Source organism: Cervus elaphus, chromosome 18 (genome assembly GCF_910594005.1).
Source record: "Cervus elaphus chromosome 18, mCerEla1.1, whole genome shotgun sequence".
Taxonomy (NCBI): Eukaryota; Metazoa; Chordata; class Mammalia; order Artiodactyla; family Cervidae; genus Cervus; species Cervus elaphus.
In genome coordinates this window covers 84,267,095-84,289,310 of record NC_057832.1, presented here as the reverse complement: position 1 = coordinate 84,289,310, position 22,216 = coordinate 84,267,095, and the positions used below count along the sequence as shown (strand labels likewise).

The 22,216-nt window shown below is 62.6% G+C and overlaps 1 protein-coding gene across 10 annotated transcripts in view; it reads right to left on the bottom strand.

Annotated features, from left to right (window-relative positions):
* Positions 1-1,816: 1,816 nt before the first annotated feature.
* CAMK2B (calcium/calmodulin dependent protein kinase II beta) overlaps positions 1,817-22,216 on the bottom strand; it is a 92,677-nt gene continuing 72,277 nt past the window's right edge. The window contains exons 12-24 of one of the 10 annotated variants that reach the window (XM_043872680.1): positions 21,641-21,683; positions 20,633-20,707; positions 15,666-15,703; positions 15,438-15,509; positions 13,928-13,972; positions 12,245-12,293; positions 10,753-10,866; positions 10,359-10,439; positions 9,396-9,509; positions 4,660-4,735; positions 4,438-4,532; positions 3,922-4,156; positions 1,817-3,650 (exon numbers count right to left, since the gene is read on the bottom strand). In XM_043872680.1, coding sequence (XP_043728615.1) covers positions 3,924-4,156; positions 4,438-4,532; positions 4,660-4,735; positions 9,396-9,509; positions 10,359-10,439; positions 10,753-10,866; positions 12,245-12,293; positions 13,928-13,972; positions 15,438-15,509; positions 15,666-15,703; positions 20,633-20,707; positions 21,641-21,683 — 1,035 coding nt within the window. In that variant the 3' untranslated portion in view covers positions 1,817-3,650; positions 3,922-3,923. Of the gene's footprint in view, positions 3,651-3,921; positions 4,157-4,437; positions 4,533-4,659; positions 4,736-9,395; positions 9,510-10,358; positions 10,440-10,752; positions 10,867-12,244; positions 12,294-13,927; positions 13,973-15,437; positions 15,510-15,665; positions 15,707-20,632; positions 20,708-21,640; positions 21,684-22,216 lie in introns of all 10 variants that reach the window. The other 9 variants (XM_043872683.1, XM_043872681.1, XM_043872684.1 and 6 more) reach the window with 9 other exon arrangements.

The following is a 22,216-nucleotide window of genomic DNA, read 5'->3' as shown; positions in this document are numbered from 1 at the left end:
TGCCTATCCTGCCATGCCTGCTGGGGGTGGGCCAGGGGATGGCTTCAGAGTGCTGGTCCACCTCAGGATTCCTGCAGGATCCCCAGCGGGGGTGGGGTGGGGCCACGGCTGGTACCCAGAGGGAGGCCTGGCCCGGAGAGCCTCCTCGGATTACAGCGGATAGGTGAGCCGAGCCCTAGATACTGCGGGGGTGGTGATGACTCCGCTCACTGGCTCTGTCCTAGATTCTCTGCGCCAAGCTCTCCGATCTGCCCTGGTGCTCCCCGGGCAGCCCTCATGTCAGCCTGCACGCCTGAGAGCCCTGCCAGGTACCACCCACAGGGCCAGCAAGGTAGCCTCCTGGCCCATCTGAAGGTGTCTGCAACCAGGTGCCAAGGCTGGACCAGGAGGCCTGCTGTGTCCTTGTGGACAGGACTGAGAGGGCCTGAGGCGGCCCTGCCTCATCAGAAGTCGCTTGGACCCGTTGGGTGGGTATGTTGGGTGTATCAGATTGTTTGGAAGCCCGTACTTCTGTCCTGAGAAAGCTTAAGGCGTGAGGTACAGACAGGCAGTGGCACCTGGGGACCAGGCGTAGAGGGGAGGCTGCCCATCACCACACGAGGGTGTCTCTGGGGTGTCAGCAGGACTGCCGGGCACTGTGCAGGAGGGAGGAGTGCGTGAGGCCTTCGAGGGGCCAGCGGAGCACGGGCAGGTCCCAACAGCCCTCGCCCGGCACGGCCTAAACACGTGCAGCCATGAGGGAAGGATGTTCAGAGAAGCAGGCGGCCTGCCATCCGTGTGTCCGTGCAGCTGTGTGGCCCTGTGGCCACGTGGTCAGAAAGCTGTGAAGTCAGGCGGCCATGTGGCTATGTGGTCTGGCGATCAGGCAGGTTGGATGGCCATGTGGTCAGGCAGGCACGTGGCCAGCGCTCGCTCAGCCGGTGCCAGCCGAGAGTGTTCCCAAGGAAGGCCCAGAGGCTTTGTTTCCCTGTGGTGTGGGAGTGCAGTGGGTGACTGGGTGCCGCGTCCCTCCCTCCATGTCGGGGGTGAGCTGCAGAGGGAAGGCTGGTGGGGAGCGCCTGGCTCTGCCCACCTGGGCCCTCAATCCCCTCAGTCTGGGGCCACCTGGGAGCCTCTGTGCCTGGCATCCCTCCGTCTCCCAGGTCTCAGCTCTGGGCTTCTGCTGTTCGGGTCTCCTCACAGAGCCTCTCCGGGCCGTGGTTGTCATCACCTGCTGTGTCATCTTTGCATCCCAGCAGCCACCACTCCTGCTCCTGGCATCGGTGCCTCACGTCTGTGCCAACCTGTGTGCTGTCTACACAGCCCAGCGTGCAGGCCCACAGAAGCACCCCTGGTAGCTGCAGGCACCACGTGTCTCAAGCAACACACACAAAGACCAGAGAGGTGGATCTCTCCTATCCCTCCTACCTATAGGTGGATCTCCATCCTGTCCGTGGAGAACGGACAGGGCAGCAGGGCTGGGGCCTGGAGCTCTTCCCATATAGATCTGCCCTCCTGATCTCATCTTCAGAGACCACTAGAGTGACCAGAGGTTGGGGGGTCCTAGGACTCAAGGTGTCATTTTTGGTTCCTGTCTGGAGCTAACAGAGGCCTCGGGGGAAGCAGGGAGAAGGGTGGGAGCAGCTGGCAGAGTTTGACCTGTGGCCTCACAGAGGGGCCCCACCTGGGCGTGCCAACTACCCGAGATGGGCTTGGGAACATCTGGTCCAGGGCTTCTGCAGCCTGGCCAGCCCAGGGCCCACACAGCAGGGGAGGGACCTGCCTAGAGGTAAGGGGTCAGCTAGATCCTGGCAGAGAGCACCCAGATACACTTGAAGCAGTTTGTCCTGTTTTCCATTTATTTGCAGTTTCCCGAGACAGAACAAAATAATAATTTTGTACACTTACAAGGCTCAGAAAGAAAAGACAATGAAACTCAGCAAAAAGAGAGAAGAGGAAAGGCCGGCCAGCACCGTGTGCAGCCGACCCTCTGCAGGGCAGGCCGGCCGATGCCGCCACACCACGGACATCTAGCTAGAAGAGCGGGTGTGGCTTGCTCATGAGGGGTCATGCAAAAGAACTCTACCCCAGAAAAAAAAAAAAATCCCCAAATTATCCCAGACAGGCAGCTCCCTGGAGAGAACGGGTGAGCGGGGAGAGGAGGGGAGGAGGCCCCAGGAGGTGAGGGCGGCTGGGCCGCACACTGTCCATAGCGAGCCCTGCCGCTGCCCGAGGCCCAGGGAGCCCTGCAGATGTTTACCCTGTGTCCATGGGTGGGGACGGCTGTCCTGAGCACAGCCGCAGACAGGCAGGTGAGCGTCCACTCTGAGTGTCTGTCCATGGACAGTCCCCCTTGGAGACCAGCATCCTGTGTCCTGTTCCCCACTCTGGGCCCCTCCCTTGGCTTGTATGGGGAGAAGATAAAGAAAATCCTTGTTGAAAACAACATGAGTTGAAGGGGTAGATACTGGGGTGGGGGGGTGCGTTCTGCACCTCTGGGATCACGGCCCCTGACCACCTCCCGAGTATAGCCCAGGAGGCCAGATCATACCCACCCCCATGCCTGGCCAAACGCTTTCGGCTCTCTCTGCCACCACCTGACCAAGCGGCCTGTCCCAGAGGCTCACCATAGTGCCCACCGGCACACAGGGGGACCCGCCTCCCCACCCCTGGGTCCCTGTCGCTCGCAGCCCAGTGCAGCCCTCTGCTCCCTGCTGCTCTGGCACAAACTCTTAAAAGTGCAGCCTCTTCAGCAAACACTTGCCTGGCCCTGCCTCTACCTGGAAGCCAGAAACACCCGCCCACCTCTGACCCTTCTCTCCTTTCTGCCCCACACCCACATGGGGACGGGGGAGAAGGTGAGCAAAGACGAGAGGTACCCGAGCAGAAGAGAGGCCAGCCCAGGGGGTCCCTTCCTCAGCGGGCTGCTGCCAGCACTGTCCTCACCCATGTCTCCTGCCAGGTGTGAGATCTGAAACTAAGGTGTGCCTCCCTGGCCCCGACCAGGCCCAAGCTGGATCCCTGGGCCTCCTTGGATGGCTCAGCATCCTCCCAGAGAGGCTGGCCCAGCTGCTGCACTGATCACCCATGCCGGGAACACTGGGAGCCCACATCCACACCTTCTCAGGGAAGAGAGGAGGGAAGGGAAGTGGGAGGGAAGACAGCCGTGCTCGGGCCCCCTTGCCACCCCCCCAGTCCTCCCCCGACAACACCTGACTCTCCTGACCAGGAGCCATGCACGGCAGGGAGGATGCAGACTTCTTGGGGGGTGGGCACCACCTAGCAAACTGTTCCTCGGGCGGCAGGCCCTGGTGGACAAGTTCACTCCCCCGGCCAGTCCCTGGAGGAGGCCAGGAGCGGACAGACATGTGGAGCTTGGGTGGGGTGCGGCCGGAAGGTTCGAAGCCCCACAAATGCCAGTGATTTTTACAGCTTTTTCCCTTGTTTAGTTTTTTTTTTTTTCCGTTTCATCGACGTCAATTTTGTGTGTGTGGTTGTCGTTGTCATCTTGTTTTTAAAAAGAAATCACATCTGGTCTTGGTTTTCTGCAGACACAGGCACCAGGGGAGGAACGAGGCAGACACAAACATGCGACAGGCAGGCCGTGCGCCCGAGGGCAGCTGGGCTCCAAACACCGAGTCTGTCCCGTGGTGAAACCAGCCACAGCGGCTCTGAAACGGAGCGGGCGCCAGGGCGGGCAGGTCAGCTCTGGGGGCAGCTCTCCGTCTGACCCGGGTTTGGTGGCTGCAAGGTGGGCACCTGCAGGGCTGCCCGGAAAGGGGCCTGGAGACTCTGACCCAGCGCCCGCGCTCCCCTAACACCAGGCTTGCCTTATGCCCAGGAGCCTGCTGGGCCACCCCTTCCGGCCACCCCTTCTGGCCGCCACCCCTAGGCTGCAGCCCCCCTCACCCTGGGCTGTACTCCCCTTCCCCAGGGCCTCACCTTCACTGCAGCGGGGCCACGGGCGCGCCCGAGCAGTGGAAGTGCACGTTCTGCCACTTGCCGTCTCGGCGATGCCACACGCGGGTCTCCTCGGACTGGCTGGTGCGGGGCCGGCCCTGCCCGTCGATATACTGTGTGAGGCGGATGTAGGCGATGCAGGCGGCGTCCTCGCCGATGACGTGCACGTGCGGGTTCAGGATGGTTGTGTGGATCGGCTTGCTGTTCTTGGCGAGCACTGCGGGCGGGCAGGGGCTTAGCATTGTGCCTCCCCCCACCCAGCCCCTCTACCAGCCCAGCCTCCTCCCCCAAGAGCACCATCTGGTTCCCCCTCCCTGTCCCCATGTGTCCCTGCCCCTCATCCCTGTGGCTTGGGGGTTTCTGCCACAGAGGGTGGCACAAGTGGCTGGCTGACCCTGAGCACAGAGGGGACAGGGCTTCCCTGGGCCCCTGACTGGGGGTCCGCAGGCTCTCCAGGGGCACCCACCCTCTTCCCCCCCCCCCCCGCCCTGCACTCACAGTTCTCGAAGTAGAATCTGTGGAAGTCCATCCCTTCAACCAGGTTGCCCAGGGCTTCAGGCTCAAACGAGGTCAGGCCTGGGTCGCAGATTTTCCTGGGGGGCAGACCCAGGTGAGGAGGGGCCCCTCAGAACCGGGTGCTCCCATCCAGCCCCCTCCCTGTGGGGAAGCCCTCCAGGTCTACCCGCCCCACTCCAGGACAGGCCGGGCGCCCCAACTCACGCGTAGGCCTCGAAGTCGCCATTGTTGACAGCCTCGATGAGCTGCTCCGTGATCTTGATGATCTCCTGCTTCCGCGCTGTGGGGAGACAGCTGCCCAGTGACCCACCCACCACCTGTGCCCGCCCGGGAGGGTCCGGGCAAAGTACCCAGCCCCCATCCCCATCCCAAGGCTGCCCAGCTCAGACTGCTCCCTTCAAGGCCACCCACGGCTTCCCTGTTTCCAAGTCCAACTAGCTTCCATCTTGTTTGTCTTAAATACAATATCCCTACCGGTCTGGAAAACGCAGGACAGGGAAGCAAAGCCTGCCACGACCACCCTGCATCCCCAGTTCCCCCGGCTACATGCTCTGGGCCCTCAGCAGGGGATGACCCTGTGACACCGTGACCAGCCTTCCTGGCTCCTGCTCCCCAGGCATTGCTCTCTAGTCCTCCGTGTACCTGACAGCTCCTTGGGGGGCAGGTGTCCACTAGGGGTCGGCTCACAAAGCAGGGAGGGGACCGGAGGCTGCAGGCCAGGCCTCTGTGCGAAGGCCAGGAAGCAGAGCCCAGTGGAAAGCTGAGCGTGGGCCTCACCGCCTTCTCTCCATGGAAGCCCACAGACTGCCGGCTGGCCTCCCACCTCCTCCTGCCTCCACCTGTTTGTGGTCCTGGGCCCCAGGACCACTCTTCCATCCTGCACCCTCCACCTGAGGCCCTGGGCCGGCAGCCTTCTCCAGGTTACTGCCCACTTGACCTCTGGTCCTAGACAAACCCAGTCCCTGGGGTGCTCGCCTGGGGGCCCCCCTTTATCTCTTTAACTACCATTTATTTTCAGGCTACATATTTTAAACACGTGGAAGAAGCACAAAGAATAATATAACCCACACCCTGCTGGTTCACATCTGAACAATTTTCATATTTGCTTTAAGATTTCTTCCACAGAGAGAAGAGCTGCCAAAGAAAGATGCAGGTGCCTGTGTTCCCCTGAATCTGGTTCTTCACTCACTCTCCCCAAAGAAGTACCATCCTGAGTTAGGTGCTAAACCACTCCTGTGCAGATACATCGACACCCAAAGGCACACAGGAAACACACACACGCGCGTGTGCACATAGCCACGGACACACCCAGACATGGTGATTCCATAACACAATAACACGCCAGCAGTAAAACCCAGACCCAGGAAGAGCACCAAAGGCAGCACCCCAGTCCTCTCCACAGCCCCCTCCCCAGTCACGGCCATGCCAGCCACGCATCTGTGCACCCTCACATGGGTGCTTGTGTCCCCTCCGCTCCCCGCAGTACGTGGGGACCACAGGCGCTCTGCAGGGCCACTCCTGTGGATGCGCATCCCCGCTCAACCAAGCCCAGTGACGGGCATCTATCGCTCTCCAGTGTCCAGCTGCCAGTGCAGCTGGGCTCAGCACACGTGTGAGTTGATCCATGGCCTACATTCCCAGAGCGCGGGTTGCCAGCTCCCAAAGGGTGCATGTGCCCCAGGCCCTCCCATCAGCACCTTCAGCGGTCTGGGTGTTCCCTTCTCCCAGGCGCTCAGATGGGAAGTGGACAGAGCCCACAGCAGGAGATGCTGCGTGCGAGCGGGGGCGTGCCCGTGTGTGAGCTGGGAGCCTGGGTCGTGCGGCACCGGCTCTGGACAGTGGCTGCTGGGCGAGCTCTGTGACACCCGAGAGGTTCAGGGAATGCATGCGCATGTGTGTATATGTGCCCCTTCATGCACGTGGGTGCGTACGTGTGTGTGTGTCTGCACTGCATGTGCACACACCAACCTGCCAGCACACATGCGCTTCCCCTGTCTAGAAGAGACCGTCTCTCTGCACTGGCTGAGCTGCTGCCGGCTTCCTGTTTTTGTTTCTTACAGAACTCCATGTCTGGATGTAACAGGGTTTGGGCTTCAGGCTGTCTCTGCAGAACCCAGGCCCCCGCTGGAAGCTGGCCTTCAGGAAGGGAGACCAGCTGCCCTGATGCCTCCATCCACCCACAGAGCTCTGTCCCAACACAGACACATGTGGTGGTCCCTGTCCTCACCTGCTGGATATTTCACACCTCCTTCGGCACACCCACTTCCTCCTGTGCCCACCCCATAACACTGTTTCTCCCCTCTCAGGACTTCCTCCACAGCCTGCCCACCTCTCAGCCCTCTGCCTGGGCGTTTCCCAATTCTGGGTGGCCCTCTCCTCTGGGACCTCATCCACCCCCACTTCACCTGTCATCTTCCTGGAAGTGGCCTCAAGCCTCAGTCTCTGATCTCCCACTGCAGCCCAGCTCCCCCACCAGATGCCACCCCGACGGTCAGGGCCCCTGGGCTTGTCTGACGGCAGCACCCGGCGCCTGCCCCTCCCGTCCCTGCCCTGCGCGGCTGGTCACCCTGGACCCCGCTGCCTCCTTCCTGAAGCACCACGTCCAGCCCCTGCCCAAGAGCGCCCACCTCCCACTGTGAGCTACTCTGTCAGCTCCAGGCCATCCTGCTAATCTCGCTGAGGGGATATCTACACATCCCGACCTCCCAGACACTCGTCAATCCCCCTCTTGACAGAGAGTGTGAGCTGTCTCCCCTCCCAACGTGAGCCCTCAGCCGACAACCTCGCAGCTGGAATTAAGAGACCGTTTTTTCTGTTTTGTTTCCCCAAGCACTCTGATTTTACGGCCATCCTACTGCACCATGGTAAGTGGCCGAATTTTCCACTTGATGAGGTAATGTTGAGTATTTTTAAATGAATTGTAATTAAAAATGGAGTTGGTGTAAAAAGAAAGTATTAAGTAAATAGAACTCTAAGGTCACAAAACACATTGTGAAGTCTGAAGTTTGAGAAACAGCACCCACGTCCATTCTGCAGATGGGAAAGCTGAGGTTGCACAAGCCCACCCACAGCCCAGGAATGAGCCAGACGCTCCTAACCCATGGAAGGACTCTGGCCTCTCCTTCCTTGCCATACAGAACAATCCTGCCTCCCCAGGTAACACACCACATAAAGGGACTCCTGTGTGTGGGGTGTGGGGTGGGGGGAGGGCTGGTTATCAAGGACAAGCTGCCCCCACCAGGCAACTCCAGAAATGGTCTGGCTTGGGAGAAGTCCCAAAGTTGAACCGTAGCCCTGCATCCACTCTGGCTCTCTTGGGGAGAGCTAATAGGCCAGGGAGGCCCAGACACTAGCAAAGGGTCTAGGAGGACCCTAGTGACCCCTGGTGGACCCCAAGTAGCTGCAGGGGCACCAGGACATCCCCAGCCACAGCAGAGAGGCAGCTGCACAGGATCAGCCTGGATTGTGCATAATCCCCGATTATGGAGAACTCAGGGCGGGCACCAACCCGTTTACCACTGAGACAGCTGGAGAGCTGGCTCCCGGGAAAGGAGGCTGCCCATGACCCAGCCCAAGGATGGCCCCCTGCAGCCGGACCTCTGCGCCAGTGGGGGCAGTCCCTGGTCCGGGGGGGCCATTCCACTTGGCCCACGGAGTGCCAGAACTCACCTCGAAGTGGCCACTCAGAAGTCCCTTCTCCAGGCTGGCCCCACCTGCCTCCCTTCACCCAGGACCCTGCTGGGAACCCCAGGTGGGAGGGCAGGAGGTAAGTCTAAGGGACACTGATGGGGCCACCCCTCCCCTGGGTGCCCCCCTCCCCCAGCGCTCCGCCCTCCCCTGCACCCTGTAGGCCCAGCCACACGTGCCAGGCATCCAGGCCCCAAGGTCCCCTCCACTCAATCCTGTCACAGACAGCCCCTTCTGCGGCCCCACCTCCCGAGTCAGGCTCAGGACAGACCCCTAAAGGGGCAAGCCTGTGCTGTGCCTCCCCCTCCCCCACTCCTTCAGCCTGTCCTCGGAGCTCCCCACCTGGGCCGGGCGTGCCCCAAAGGTCGGTCCTGGCCTTGGGCCAGGGTCACATTGCAGAGGACCCCTTGGACACAACCCTCCACATCTGCTACCCTCAGCTTCGTTATCTGTGAAACTAGGGTCCAGGAGGATCCTGGATTTGGGGGACACAGAGGCCTCTAAACTTGAATAAGACCCCGTACAATGGGGGACCGGCACAGGCTCCGCTGTGTGCCCACCAGCGAGACTCTGCTCTCTCACCTCTGAGACGCATCTCCACTTCCTCTAGCAGAGCCTGAGTTCAGGCCACAGCCCCCCACCCCCAGCCTCCCCCTCTGTTCCCACGGCTTCCCTCCTACCCACCCACCCCTGCCCTGGTCCCCAGGCATGGCTGGCAGGGGTCGGCACCCCCACAGCCAAGCACTCACCCAGCCTCTCCCCCGCCATGCCCGGCCCCCCAGCCCCGAAGCAGCTTCGCCTCTGAGAGCTCGGTGTCTCCCTGGAGGAGGGGGTGGCTGCTGCCCTGGGATGTCATCCATCCCTGTAAGCGATACTGGTGAGCAGTCGGCAGACGGGCTGCAGACAGCCGCGGTGGCTCCTCCCTGCCCGGGGAGGCGGCCCAGCCCAGCGCCCGCCCCCAGCCCGCCCCCCAGCCCTAGACTCACCAGCCAGGGCCGACCCCAGACGGCACGCACCCCCATCCTCACTACCACTATCCAAGAAACCTGCAGCTCACAGCCCCTGGGAGCGGAGGCTTCTCTCCCCACAGGTGCGCATCTTTAGCCGAAGAGCAGTTTCGTGTGAATTCCCTGGGTCCCCCACCCAGGAGCCGACCCCTTCCCAGAGCCAGGGGATGGCGCATCGCAGCTGGAGGTCTCCACACCCGAGAGCCCCCAGGAGCAGCCAGCGGGGCCACTCAAGGTGCTACTTACACGGGGTGAGTGGGGGGCCTGGGAGAGCCGGAGACGGGCAGGGTGGGGGGCCCTGGGCTTCTGGGGTCCCCGAACCCCTCCTCACCGTGTTCAGGATGTCAGAGATCCTGGGGGCTGGGGTGGAACAGACGAGACGTGAACACGAGGCAGGCGGGGGACACGCAGGAGAGAAAACCTATGGGCTGATGAGCCAAGCCAGAGAGAGTGGGGGGGATGGAGGGGTCATGAAGGGACATGTGGGACAGAAAGGGATGGAGAAGGGATGTGGGGGGTGGAGGGGGACGTGAGGGACAGGGGTGACAGAGAGGGGCGAGGGGGATGAGGGGGAAGCTTCAGGGATGTTCAGGCAGCTGCACCTGTCTGACCAGGTGGGGGTGGGGAAAGCTGCTGTGGGCAGAGGGTGCCTTCCATGGAAGGGCAGCCTGGCCCGGGAGAGGAGAGAGTAGTCCCGTGTGGGACAGGCCCGGGGTGGGCGCCCCCAGGTGAGGACGGGATGGGTGTGTGGAGGAGTGTGCAGAACGCCTGGCCCCTCTGGAAAACCAGTTCTGCAGGGAGGCTGGGCCCTTTCTTCTCCCTTGAAACCCACAGGCCTGTGGTCGAGAGGATTTCTCTAACAGCTCCTCGTGCCTGGATGCCCGGTGTGGGGCCCATATGAAGTCAGCGTGACTGACAAGGCCACGGCCCATGGCCCAAGAGGCAGGATACATGGCTGCTCCGGGTCTGGGAGACCCTCAGGGGGTGAGGTCTGGGGCTGGACAGCAGTGCAGGGAGCCGTGTGGGAGGTGGGGGCAGGGGAGCCAGGGGAGAGCTGCCTTGCAGAGTTAGCGCGTGCGCCCCGACGCCCAGCCAGGCTGGACAGTTAGCCAGGCCTCGGCAGCCCGGCCCAGGGGCAGCTGAGGCCGTGCATGGCAGGATGCAGGAGCCACTTGGCAGCAGAGGCAGCAGGCCTGCGGCACTACTTACATGGGGTGGGCAGGGGGCCCTCGGCTTCTGGGGTCCCCGAGCCCCTCCTCACGGAGCTCAGGATGTCAGAGATCCTGGGGGCTGGGGTGGACAGGAGCAGATACGTGAGGAGGAGGCGGGCCAGACTGGTGGAGAGGAAGCAGGCCTCCCGCTCTCTCCCGCCCCAGGGCCTGTCTCAGCACCAAGGAGCCCCGGCCCTGAGACCCCCAGGCCAGTGGAGAAGGCCCGCATGGAGGCAGGCTTGAGGGGCAGAGGTGCTGGGGAGCTGCTTTGGGGGGCTGTGAGGGGCAGGCTGGTGCCCGAGCTCGACTGGCCCTTGGCCCTCGAGCGTCCCCTCAGAGAAGCTGCAGGCCCCTCCAGGAGACCCCCACAGCAGCAGGGCCCGGCTACTTACATGGGGCGGGCAGGGGGCTAATGGGAGCCGAAGACGGGCAGGGCGGGGAGCCCTCAGCTTCTGGGGTCCCCGAGCCCCTCCTCACGGAGCTCAGGATGTCAGGGACCCTGGGGGCTGGGCAGACAGACGAGACGTGAACACAGACAGGTGAGCACACGCAGGACAGACGAGGGGGTGCAGGAGGATGAGAGGAGGCTAAGCTAGAGAATCACACGGTGGGGTCCAGGGCTTCTGGGGCACCATCACCCCCGTGTGCCCAGGGCTGTGAGATCACAGCAGGTGTGTGAGGAAGACACAGGGCCACCTGCAAGGCTGGAGGGTTGTGTACAGTGCCCGCCGGGAACAGCAGAGGGCAGGCCTGAGCCCACTGGGGCTTCTCTGCACATGACAGATGGCATAGCTGAGGCTGAGATGCCCCCGGCCCCTGCCCCATGAGGCCCCTCAGGCATTTGCTGACCGTCTCCCAGCCAGACAAGGGGCTGGCATGAGGCTGAGGCCCCTCAGGCATTTGCTGACCGTCTCCCAGCCAGACAAGGGGCTGGCATGAGGCTGGCTGGCTGGTCCTCTCCCCCGGGCTCTTGCAGTCTTGGGCCATCTCAGGCCCCTGCCCGGTTGGGGTGAGGGCAGACGTCCAAGAACAGGGCCTGGGGGAGATCTGTGTGACCTCCAAGCTCCATGCCGATGGCTCAGGGCCCGCAGTCTGGGGAAATCACACAAATGTCCACTCGCCCTACATCCAGAGACCAAAGCCTTGCACTCGTTCGCTTCCACTCTAGGGCAAGGGGCATACTCAGGACAGGATCACTGCATCTCCCAAACTGGCAGAGCGGCCACCGCCGGCTCAGTGCTCATCTACACAGAGTGAGGCCGAGAGGCGGGCTCCCCAGGTGGGGGCCGGTCACCTGGCCTAGATGGAATGGAGACCAGATCCCTCCCTGGGGCAGCTGAGAAAGCTGAGGGTGGAAGAGGGGTGCCAGGGTGAGCACACAGCGCCAGGCACCCTGGGGCATTGGTGGGGCACAGACAGAGCCAGAGCCAGCTCAGCCTGGGATCCCTGAGTGGGGAACAGGGCACATGTCTCTGCAACCTGCCCCCCAGCAATGAGCCCAGGAAATGCCCCTTGCTGCCCATCCGCGTATCAACTGCCAGCTGGGTAGGCACAGGTTTAAGGACCTTTGAGAGAAGAAACAGCAAATTCAACCATAGAAACTGGGTACACAGCTCCCGGAGCAACTTGGGGGCCCCTGCAGAGAACCATCCCATCCCGGGCAGTGGCTTCCTCGCTGGTCAGGGTGCTCAGGTCTGCCAGGCTCTGCTTGGATGCTCTGCCCAAGACCGCCCAGCGCCAGTCCATACCCAGGCTCAGGTGGGGCTGTAGCCCTGAACAAGTCAGCCCCTCATCAACAAGTCAGCAAGATGTGGCCTTTGCTGTCCCAGCTCCCCACCCACCAGTGGCCTGCCCACCAGCCCCACAGGTGGGGAGGTTGGATACCTTTTGTGTCTTCATCCTCTATAGTGGTATGGGTGCTGTCGGATGATTCCTGGGGAGACAGAGGGAGGCAGCGGGTCAGGATGTGGCCTTTGCCCCCACGGGGCCCAGGCCCCACTCCCAGAAACCCACCGGCAGCAACAGAGCTTCATGCCAGGCCCAGGGGTCACCCATTTCCAGGCTGAGCCACCCACGTCCCCAACAGCTGAGGACCCCAACTCCCCTTCTGCCAACAAGACACACCCAGTGGAAAGATTAGCATGCTCAGAAGACACTCTTGAACAAGATAAAAACTGTTTTGGTTTTTTTTTTTTTTTTTTTAATTCCAAGACTCCTGGGGAAGCAGGAAAGCATCCACAGCCTGCCCACTTTGGCAGGCAGGGCAGAGCTTCCAGTAGCTTTCCTCAGGAAACTTGACCTGGCCAGTCAGAGTGCAGCAGCACCATACCTCCTCCCCAGGCCTGGGCCATCCAGCCAGGCCTGGCTTTACCTCTCAGGTGGCCTGAAGGGCAGAGAGGTAGCCCCAGCATCTCCTCCCTCACCCCTGGCTTGCTGCCCTTCAGATACAAAACCAGATGCCGTCCACCTGTGACCGAGTTCCCAGAAAGCTTGGTTGCTTCTCAGAAGAAACATCTTAACAGGGTCCCCAAGGAACCTCCCCCCCACCAACCTCCTTACTAGACACTGCTCTGGGCCCTGGGCCAGAAATGGGGCATCTACAGGTTGTAAGATCAGGGCCCACATCACAGAATGTTGTCTCAAGGCCCCATGCAGGGAAAGCAGGGCCCTCAACCCCAGACACTGGGTCCCAGGAACACCTATCCCTGGCCTGAGTCACAGTGGACGCCCAGGCTCTTCCTAGTACCTCGAGGCTGGGTCAGCTCAAATGCAGTGGCCCATAGCACCCCCGTCCTGGTCTGTGGCCAGGATATGTGGGGACCCTTTGAGGATCTCAGGCCCAGGGGGAGTCTGGGTGGGGGTAAGGTAGTGAGGTCCTAGAAATGCAGCTGGGCTCCCCACCCAGCTCTCCCACCACCCCAGAAAGCCAGCCCCTTCCCTGGCCGCAGAGTGAAGATGCTGATGGGATGGGAGCTGATGCCAGAGCAGAGAGGAGGAGCAGGGGAGGGGTCAGCTCAGCGGGAAGCACTGGGCGCGGCGGGCAGAGGTGAGCAACAGGTGAGGGCAGGAGGGTCTGTGCTGCCCTCCTCCTCCTGGCCCCACACTCGAGGGGCACGCAGGGCAGCCCCCTTCAGCCCTTCTCCCCTGGAACACCCAGACCTTGGCCGCACGCTACGAAGGACACCCAGGCTCTTTCTGGCACTCTGAGCCTCTGAAGTGGTCCCTGCCTTCGGCTGCTCCTGACCAGGCTGGGCCTGGCCACCCCCAGGGCAGGATGGAGAGGGTCTGAGAAGCGGACCCTGCTCAGGAGGGAGGAAGCCCAGGCTCCCGTGTCTGCCGGGGACTTGGTACAACCGTGCCTCCAAGGGCGGCACCTGGGGCTTTTCCCCAAAGGAGCAGCCCGTGGACTTGGGGGCTCTGTCCTGCCTCGAGGGGGGCGGGTCACAGTACACCTGTCTCGGCACAAATGCTTCCCCAGGGTCAACATCCCAGACCTTCCCCAGGGCCGGGGGTCTGCCTCCCGGCTGAGCAGACGCCCCCGAGAGGGTGGCGAGGAACGTGCAGTACCTTGATCCCGTCCACTGGGTTATGAATGACGGTGGTTTGAGGCTCCTACAGAAGAAGGAAGCACAGAGGAAGGAAAGAGTGCAGTGAGAAGAGGAGGAGAGCAGAGGCCCCCCCCAGCAGGAGCCTGGGAGAGGAGAGGAGAGGGTAGCAGCAGAGCAGGATGGAGGCAGATGGCCAGCAGGGAGCGGAGCAGCTGGAGAGGGACCTGGGGCAATGTGGATGGAACAAGCAGACCAGCCCGGGGCCTCCAGGGCACCAGCGGCCGGAGGCCTATGGAGAGAGTGGGGCTGAGGGCGGGGGTGAGAGCCGCACGCTGGGGTCCCTTCCTCGGGCGCTCTGCCCTCTGCTTTTGCTGCTGGACCCCCTGCCCGGCATGGGCAGGGCACAGGTTTGAAGATGTCATGGAGTGGGGGTGGCACGTGGGATGGACGGGTCCGAGACGGGGCTGGCTGCAAGGCCGGCGTGTGGGACCCTCCCCTCCTGGGCCAAGGCCACTCCCCACACCTGCACTCGCTGTGGATCTCCGTTTGGCAAAGCTAGCCTCCCCACGGGCAGTCCAGGGCTCAGTCCCAGAAGCAGGGCCTGAGGCCCGTGGGGCCACCAAGTGTACTTTCAGCAAACTCGGGACCTGTGGACCAACAAACCGCAACCTCTTGGGATTGCCTGCTCTACATGAGACACTTGGGCAGGAGGGCCATGCTACTGGCCACAGCCCTGCACCAGCGGCTCCGTCCCCTGGACAGGACCCTCCAGATGAAAGCTGGAGCTGGTGGGTCCCTGTGATCTCATGTCTACCCACCCCTCCCCATCAGGGGAAACCCTGAACCCTCCCGGCAGCCACAGGCCTGCACAGCCATAGAAGCGTGTCTCCCTGTACCCACCTCGGCCCTGTAGGACACGGACTCTGATGGGGAACACCATGGCTGACACTGCCCTAGACCCGACAGCCACTGCTAGCCTGTGACGGGGGAAAGCCAAGGGGCCCCTGTATCCCTCCAGATCACTGGGCGGGCTCTGAAGCTAAAGCCAGGCTCATCCATTCTCCCTAGGGAGAAACCAAAACCCGCCCCTCCCAGACACTGCATCCCTGCAGCACCCAGGAGAGGGGCTGGCAGTCTGTCCCCACCCGCAGCCTGAACCACTCCCCCTGCAGAGCCAGCCCCCGCTGAGTTCCCGGCCAGCCTCCTGAGGGCAGAGGAACCAATCCAGGTTGATGCCCAGACCCTGGGTCTCAGTCTCACTGGACCCCTGATGGTTCCCACTGCTGACCACAAGTCAGCAGGGGCCTGCCCGCTGCATCCAAGATGGGTTCCCTGGCACTGCATGAACTGGGGTCTTCCCTCACCCCCACATCCCAGGGCAGAGGGGCTAGAAAGGCTAGGTGTTATCTGTCAAGAGACAGGCTGGGAGCCAGACCCTGGCTTTACCCCAGGCCTCCTGACAGTGGCCACCACACAGCCGGGGCACAGGAAAGGATGGCCAGGAAGTGAGGGGCAGAGGGGTTCAGTACCAAGGCGGCTGGAGGAAGCGTCCCCTTGGGGCTGGTGGCAGCGGCACTGTTTTTGGTGCTATTCGTCTGGGGCTGCAGAGAGAGGAAGAGAGGCCATTAGGGAGAGAATGAGGGCTCACACCCCTTCCTCGAGACGGGGGAGGCCCAGAGGAGCTTTGGGGGCTGGGCCACGCCGCAGGCTGGGGCAGGGGGCCAACCACTGCCCCCTGGGCCGAGCCGGTGCCTTACCTTAACTCCGTCTGCTTTCTTGTTGAGTAAACTCTTGGCTGCTGCATTGGAGGAAACAGACATGGTGAGTGAGGGGCCTGGCTCCCACTGCAGCCCACCCCTTTGCCGTGAGGCAACCTTGGGCGCCTGCAAGGAGCCCAGGTCCCCAAGATTGAGTGAGCGGGCCACCCCAGGTCCCAAGGCTGGGTGGCTTCTGCCACTTGGGGCCCGCTGGGGACAGAGCGGGTCTGTACCCAATGCTGAGCAGGGCCACCCTGTGGGCAGCCTGGCCAGGGCTGCCTGAGGACCCTCGTCCCCAGGACAGGGGCTTCCCCCAGCCCGCGCCCATGACCTCGGAGGACAACAAGACTTCTCCCACCTGAAACCGTGGGATCCCCCAAAAGGAGGGCAGGCACTGCCCTCGCCCCAGATGAAAACGCAGGACAGGGCAACAGGTTGGGGTGGTGGGCACCTCCCGGTGATTCTCCATGTCCTCAGGCAGGGATAAGCAGGCTGTAGCTGGCCACCCACATAGGAAGGGACTTGTCCCAAGCCCAGGTGCCTGCCTGCTCTCAGCCTCCCAGACCCCCTCCCTCAGCAGACAGCGCTCAGAGCTCTGCCCCTATGGCCAGGCCCCAGGCCATGCCTCTTGGTTCAGAGCACACACACAGGGCAGCCTCGCTTTCCCTCCTAGCCCCACCAGCAGCCCCGGCCTTGGGCCACTTCTTGGCCTTGCTCTGGCAGCACTGACAGGGCCAACACAGGCCTCCGTGCCCATCCACCAAGGACTTTGAGCTCTGAGTGAGGGCAAGAGGAGGACACGCCTGGGGGAGGGTCCAAAAGACCACCTACACCCCAGGGTCTCACCACCTCTCAGATGCACAGCAGACGGCCCATCTCACCCCAACCTTCCACCCCACCCAAGAGGTCAGGATGGCCCGCTCTGCAACTCCGCCTCTCTGTGCACTGACTTGAGAGGCCCTGACCTGCCACACCCCCACAGGTCCTCAGCCTCCAGCGCCTGCCCCTTCACAGGGGTAGTTTTAATCATAGAACTTAAACAAAAAAAAAAAGAAGAAGAAGAAGAAGTCAGCTTACCTTATGGAAAAGGAAAGGTGAGGAGGGGAAGAGAGGGAATGAGGAAGGAAGGAAGAGAGAGAGAAAACAAGATTTGTAGAGGTTCAGGCAGGGAGCGCAAGTCTGCAGCCCGGGATTCAGCGGCTCCTGCCTCGCCCGCCCTGCCCACGCTTACGCCAAGCGGTGCCCCAGGACGGCCGGTGCAGGTTAGAGAAGCAGCCCGGGTCAGACGCCAGGGGCAGGGTCCCTTGCCCCGGAAGAAGGTGGCACAGCCCCGATGGCCGGCTCCGAAAGCTCTGGCTAACCAGCCCTGAAGTGGGGGCTGCCTGCTTAGAGGGACCGGGGAGCCCCAGCAGGTCTGCGGGGGGCAATTTGCTGCTGGGGACATCCCCGGAGACCACTGACTCCGACGGCACATCAGAAAGACAGGCACTCAGACCCAGAGGGATGCAGCGGTTATCAAAATGGGCCCACTCCCCACCAGCAACATCTGCATCACATAGCCTGGGCCAGCCCCAGACCTCCTGGGTGGGCTCAGTTTAATTGTTCATTTGCTCTGGGGGATCCTGATGCTGTTTCAGTTTGAGAACCACTAATCAAGGTCCCCAGTAGGGTGGCCAGCCCAGTCCCCGGCTGCTGGGCCCCCACCTGCTGATGGCCTTTTCCTGTCCAGGTGGCCTCTGGACTTTGTATGGGGACACAGATGACTGTCCCCAGCCAGAGGGCCCTGTGGGGTCATCAGAGAACCGCTAACACTGGGCGCAGCTTCAGTCCCCAGGCTTCCTCCCCAGTAGCCCCCCAATACCCTCGTTTTCCTCCTAGGATCCACGGGGCAAAGTTTAATGAAAAGCCGGACTCCTGGCCTCACCTCTTATCTGGTGGGCCTCACCCCCTGAGAAGCACCACAGGATCCCAGTGAGTGAAGGGACCACGGGCCTTTCCTTGTCCCCCCAGCCTGGCCACTCTGCAGTTCATCCTCCCAAGGGAGAGGCCTCACTTGGTGAGGCTGGTCTCAGGATCACACCCTGATGCCTGGGCAGCCCTGCCCTGCAGGCATCTGGGGCCACATCTCACTTCTACGGGGGAGACGCTGGAAAACCTCCCCTGGTGGCAGCCACGTCTGCCTCCCTGTAACTCACCACGGAGGAACCGCCAAGCCCGTCAGATGTAGGAACTCCTGAGCCTCCAGGGCCAAAAGCCTGACTCCTGAGCAGCAGGACACTCCTGCTGACCTCACCTCTCTGCTCCCTTCCCCACCTCCAGTGCGCAGGGAGGGTGCCACCGCCCCTGAAGTGGGAGTCCTGCTGTGGTCGAAGAGCCCAGGGACCCTGTCTGTGCTGGCCAACCAGCTGGCCAGACAGGCCTGAAGGAAAGTGGCGCCCACCCCATCTTGAAGGCACTTGTCGTGAGAGCTGAGCAGGTGAGCAAACTGACCTCCAGCCCCCAACTTAGGGTGGGCAGTCTGGGGAGAGTCACCTCCCAGTGCCACATAGCAGTGATCAGCGGCACTCCCGGCCAGCTCTTCAAAACCAGCACAGGCCAGTGGCAGTCTGAGAAGTCCAGCCAGGGCCCGCTCAGGGCCCTGGTGGAGGTGGAATCAGCTGTGCCTTGGGCTTCCCCTTGGGCAGGAAAGGGGGCCCGTGCATCAGAGCCTGGGTGGAGACAGATGGAGACCCTGGGACAGCCCTGGGTCTTAGGAGGGTCCCCTTCAGTCCCTGATTCTGTCAGAACCCACACTCCAGACCATGCTATTCAAGACAGTACCAGTTCTGCTCCCTAAAAGCCATCCCTCTGGGGACACAGACCACACCATGGCCCAGGCTCTGGGAAGCCTGCAGCAGACACCTGTTCTTTGAACTGACTCCCACATGCTCCTCCCTGGGAATCCCCAGACCTCCATGTCTGGACACACAGCTGCCCCCATCCTGACCACAGCTCCTGGCCGCCACGTTCCCTAGAAATTCACATCTCTGGCTGAGATTAACCAGGATCCTGTTGACTTCCATTTACACTAGTGGTTGAAGGCATAGGGAGTATCTTCGTATCTTCTCAAGTCAAATTCATTACTATGCGGCGGGAACTGAGGTGAACCAACCAGGAACCCTAGACCCCCGGGGAGACAAACAGCGGCCCTCTGCCCTACCCCGCCCCGGGTCCTCAGGGCCACGCCGTCACTGCACCCCAGCAGTTTGCCTGGGTCTCCTCTCGGTGAAGGCCAAGTGGGACCAACCAGGATGCTTTGATGAACTGCAAAAGACCTACAGACACCCAGTCTTCCACTGGCCGAGTGCTCTATGTCACCCCAGAGGCCATCATCCACAGAGAAGCAACGTCCCCGGGACTGAGCCCCCTCACCCGCCATGTCTCCTGGGTCCAGCACATTGGCTGAGGTGGGCTGCCCTAGCCGGGGTGTGAGGGCTCAGCCCACAGGGCCCAGCCGATACCTCGTCCCCTAGCTCGTCACTCACGGACAGCCATGCTGGGCTCCGTCCACATGCACGGACCACCGCAGGACACAGCGGCCCCTGGCGCCCGGGGCGGAGCCGCACATGCTCGCGGCCTCATGCACCGACGCCCCACATCCCCTTGCAGGCAGCGGGCAGTGCAGGCGGGGGCCCCGGGCAGAGGGCGGCTCAGAGGCGCCTGCCTCACTCACCGCCCCCGGTCTTCACCAGGAGCCCCTAGTCTCCCCGTTCCCTGCCCCTCTGCCCCCCCTCCCCCCAGGTGCTCCAGAAAGGCCCAGAAAATGAAGCTGACTCAGGACAGCCCCCGAAGGCCGGCCCTCTGGACCTGTCCACTGGGCTCACAGGAGGAGCGTGGACCCTCCTACCCAGGATGGCCCTGCGTTGAGCACCCCAGGAGGCAGCACTTGGGGTCCTCTGGGTGGGCAGGCAGGCCTGCGCATCCTGCAGGGTCAGGGGAAAAGAGCCGGGCTGGACATGTAGGGAAGAAAGGGCCTAGGCCTGGGAGCAGCTGGGCATCTGCCCTGTCCCCGCGGACACTTGAGGCAGTGGCAGGAAGAGAGGGCTTCTTCTAGCCACACAACCCCGTCTGGGGAGCACCTGGTTGGCCCTCAGCTGCAGCTCCACCCCGCTAAGTTCGTGCCACCCTCAGCTTGGGCTGGGGCCATGGGCTTCCTAGGAGGTCTTGGGGTCCACTAGCCTCATAGGGTCTGGCCAAGGTCACAGTCGGGTGACTCCCTGGAAAGTCTGCCCTTCACAGACTCTGCCTCTCCCCTCATGGGCTGGGGACGAGGTGAGGGGCCTCATAGAAGGAACCCAAGAGGAGGTCTTTAAAGTCACTCCCTGGGAGGCCAAGGGCCACGTCTTGAGACTCACAGGGCAGACATACGTGTTTGAGACTCAGTACGGACCACTGGCTCCGTATGAGCGGCCGGGAGCACAGGGCACGTTCCTGAGGGCAGGTAGAGGCCAAGTCCGGGGTGGATGGGGTGGCGAGTGGGCTCTCATGGGGCACAGTCTCTGCCCATGCCCTTCTCCCCAGGGCTCCCATTCAGGATTCAACCCCCCCAGCAGCAGCCCCAGAAAGAGGCTCCTTGTCTTTCTAAATAGGGTCTTGACGGACAAGTGGGGAGTGAGCCTCAGACAGCAAAGGGCTCAGACCAGAAGTGGAGTGGGGGGTCTCCCGACCCCCAGACTCAGGAATCAGGACCAGGGAATTCAGTCAAATGCACGCAGGGTGACATGGCTCGGGGGTCACCTCGGCTGGCCCCTCCTATAACAGGTGAGGCTGCTGGGACATGGATGCTGGCTCCCTGCCCAGGGTGGGGGCTCTGTGGGCGTGTCCACGGCGGGAGCAGGGGCTCCCGGGGCCTCTGGGGTGGCTCTCAAGGCCCTGCTGGCGGCTGCGTGCAGCGAGGGGAGCTGCATGCCGACAGGCGGGACGTCTACCTTGTTCCACCAGCCCCATGGTGGTGCCGGAGGCCGCGGTGGACATTGTGGCTGGAGCGGTGGTCTGTCTGCCCACTGTTAGCACCGGGTTAGAGACGAGGGGAGGGGCGGACACAGACGAGGGGTGGGCGAGGTGAGGGAAGAGAAGAGACAAAGGAAGCAGAAGAAGATTAGAGTCAAAGTTTAGGTGACGGATGGTTCCAGAACCCCTTTCACAGGAGCGTGAAAACAAGATGGAGACCGATTGACATTGGGAAAAGCATTTGCCTCCTTTCTCCTTGGAAAACCCCAGCGGGGCCTTCCGGGTGCCCGGCCGGGCGTGCGACAGGACACGTCCTATTAGTATTGGTGTGACAACATGCCCCCCGGCCCGGCAGCACAGTATCACAGCAAGGTAACAGGAGGGGGCGGGTGCTGATGCAAACGGACAACGAGGACGACCACAGACGCTCCCGCGCCAGCATTGCGGGCGACAGACAAGCCACAGGAGAGCGAGGGGGCGGCAGCCCCGCCTGGGGGACGTTGTCCCCGCTAGGCCTGCCCTGTCCCGAGGCCTCAGGGTCGCCGATAGACCCTCGGAGCGGCAGCACGCCCCCAGCCCTGCCCACCCTTCCTTCGTGCCCAAGCGGGCGGCCACCAGCCAGCGTGTCCGGAGCCTCCTCTCGCCTCCCTCTCTCCCAACACAGAACAGGTGCTCAGAGGATTCAGGACAACAACGAGGCCACAGAGGTGCCGACCAACACCTGGACAGATACACGGAAGTGCGGCCCGGCCGGCAGGCAGCTCAGACACAGACCCAACACGCAGGGACGGGCCCTCGGGGGAGCCCAGCCAGAGCCCAGGCCTCCTCTGAGGCCCAAAGGTCTCAGAGGGAGGAAGGCCGGGCCGGGCCGGGCCGGCAGCAGAGGACGGGACCGTGGGGGTGAAGACGGGGCAGGCGGCTGGTGGCGGGTCACTCCCCAGGCTTCCCACCGCAGGCCTGCTGCTCCTGGAGATGGCTGTTCTCACCTGAGAAATTCCGTGTGGCCAGCATGGTGGTGAGGATCGCACCCTGGAGAGAGACACACGGCTGAGGCCAGGCGGAGACCCCCTCCCTCCACAACCCCCAGACCTGGGGTCAAGGTCTCTTAGAGAGCCAAGAGTTCTACACGCCCACCAGCTGCACTCAGACAAGTCACCTCATGCAGAATTAACAGTGACCTCTCCTGGGCCCTAAACTATCCAGCAAACCAAGCTTCTAAAGTGCTTCAGGACCCCTGGGGGCACTGAGGCTGGGGGTTTGCCTCTCCCCACAGCGCTTCTTCTCCCTGAGAGGTGCGTGCATAGCAGCCAGGGGCCCGGTCAGGCCTGAACATGCGCCCTCAGCACACAGCAGCCTGTAGGCAGGACGGGCCTGGTGCCCAGTGGCCTCTGTGCCCAGGGCCCCCTCCCTCCTGCCCCTCTGAGCCGCAGAGCTTGGCTGCTCTCCTGACCAGAAGTGCCCCGGGTCAGAAGTGTCTCAGCTCACTCCCACCCAGACAGCATGACCGACCACAGGGCATGCCTCCCAGCCCCCTGCCACTGGGGAGCCCGAGGAACACCTCA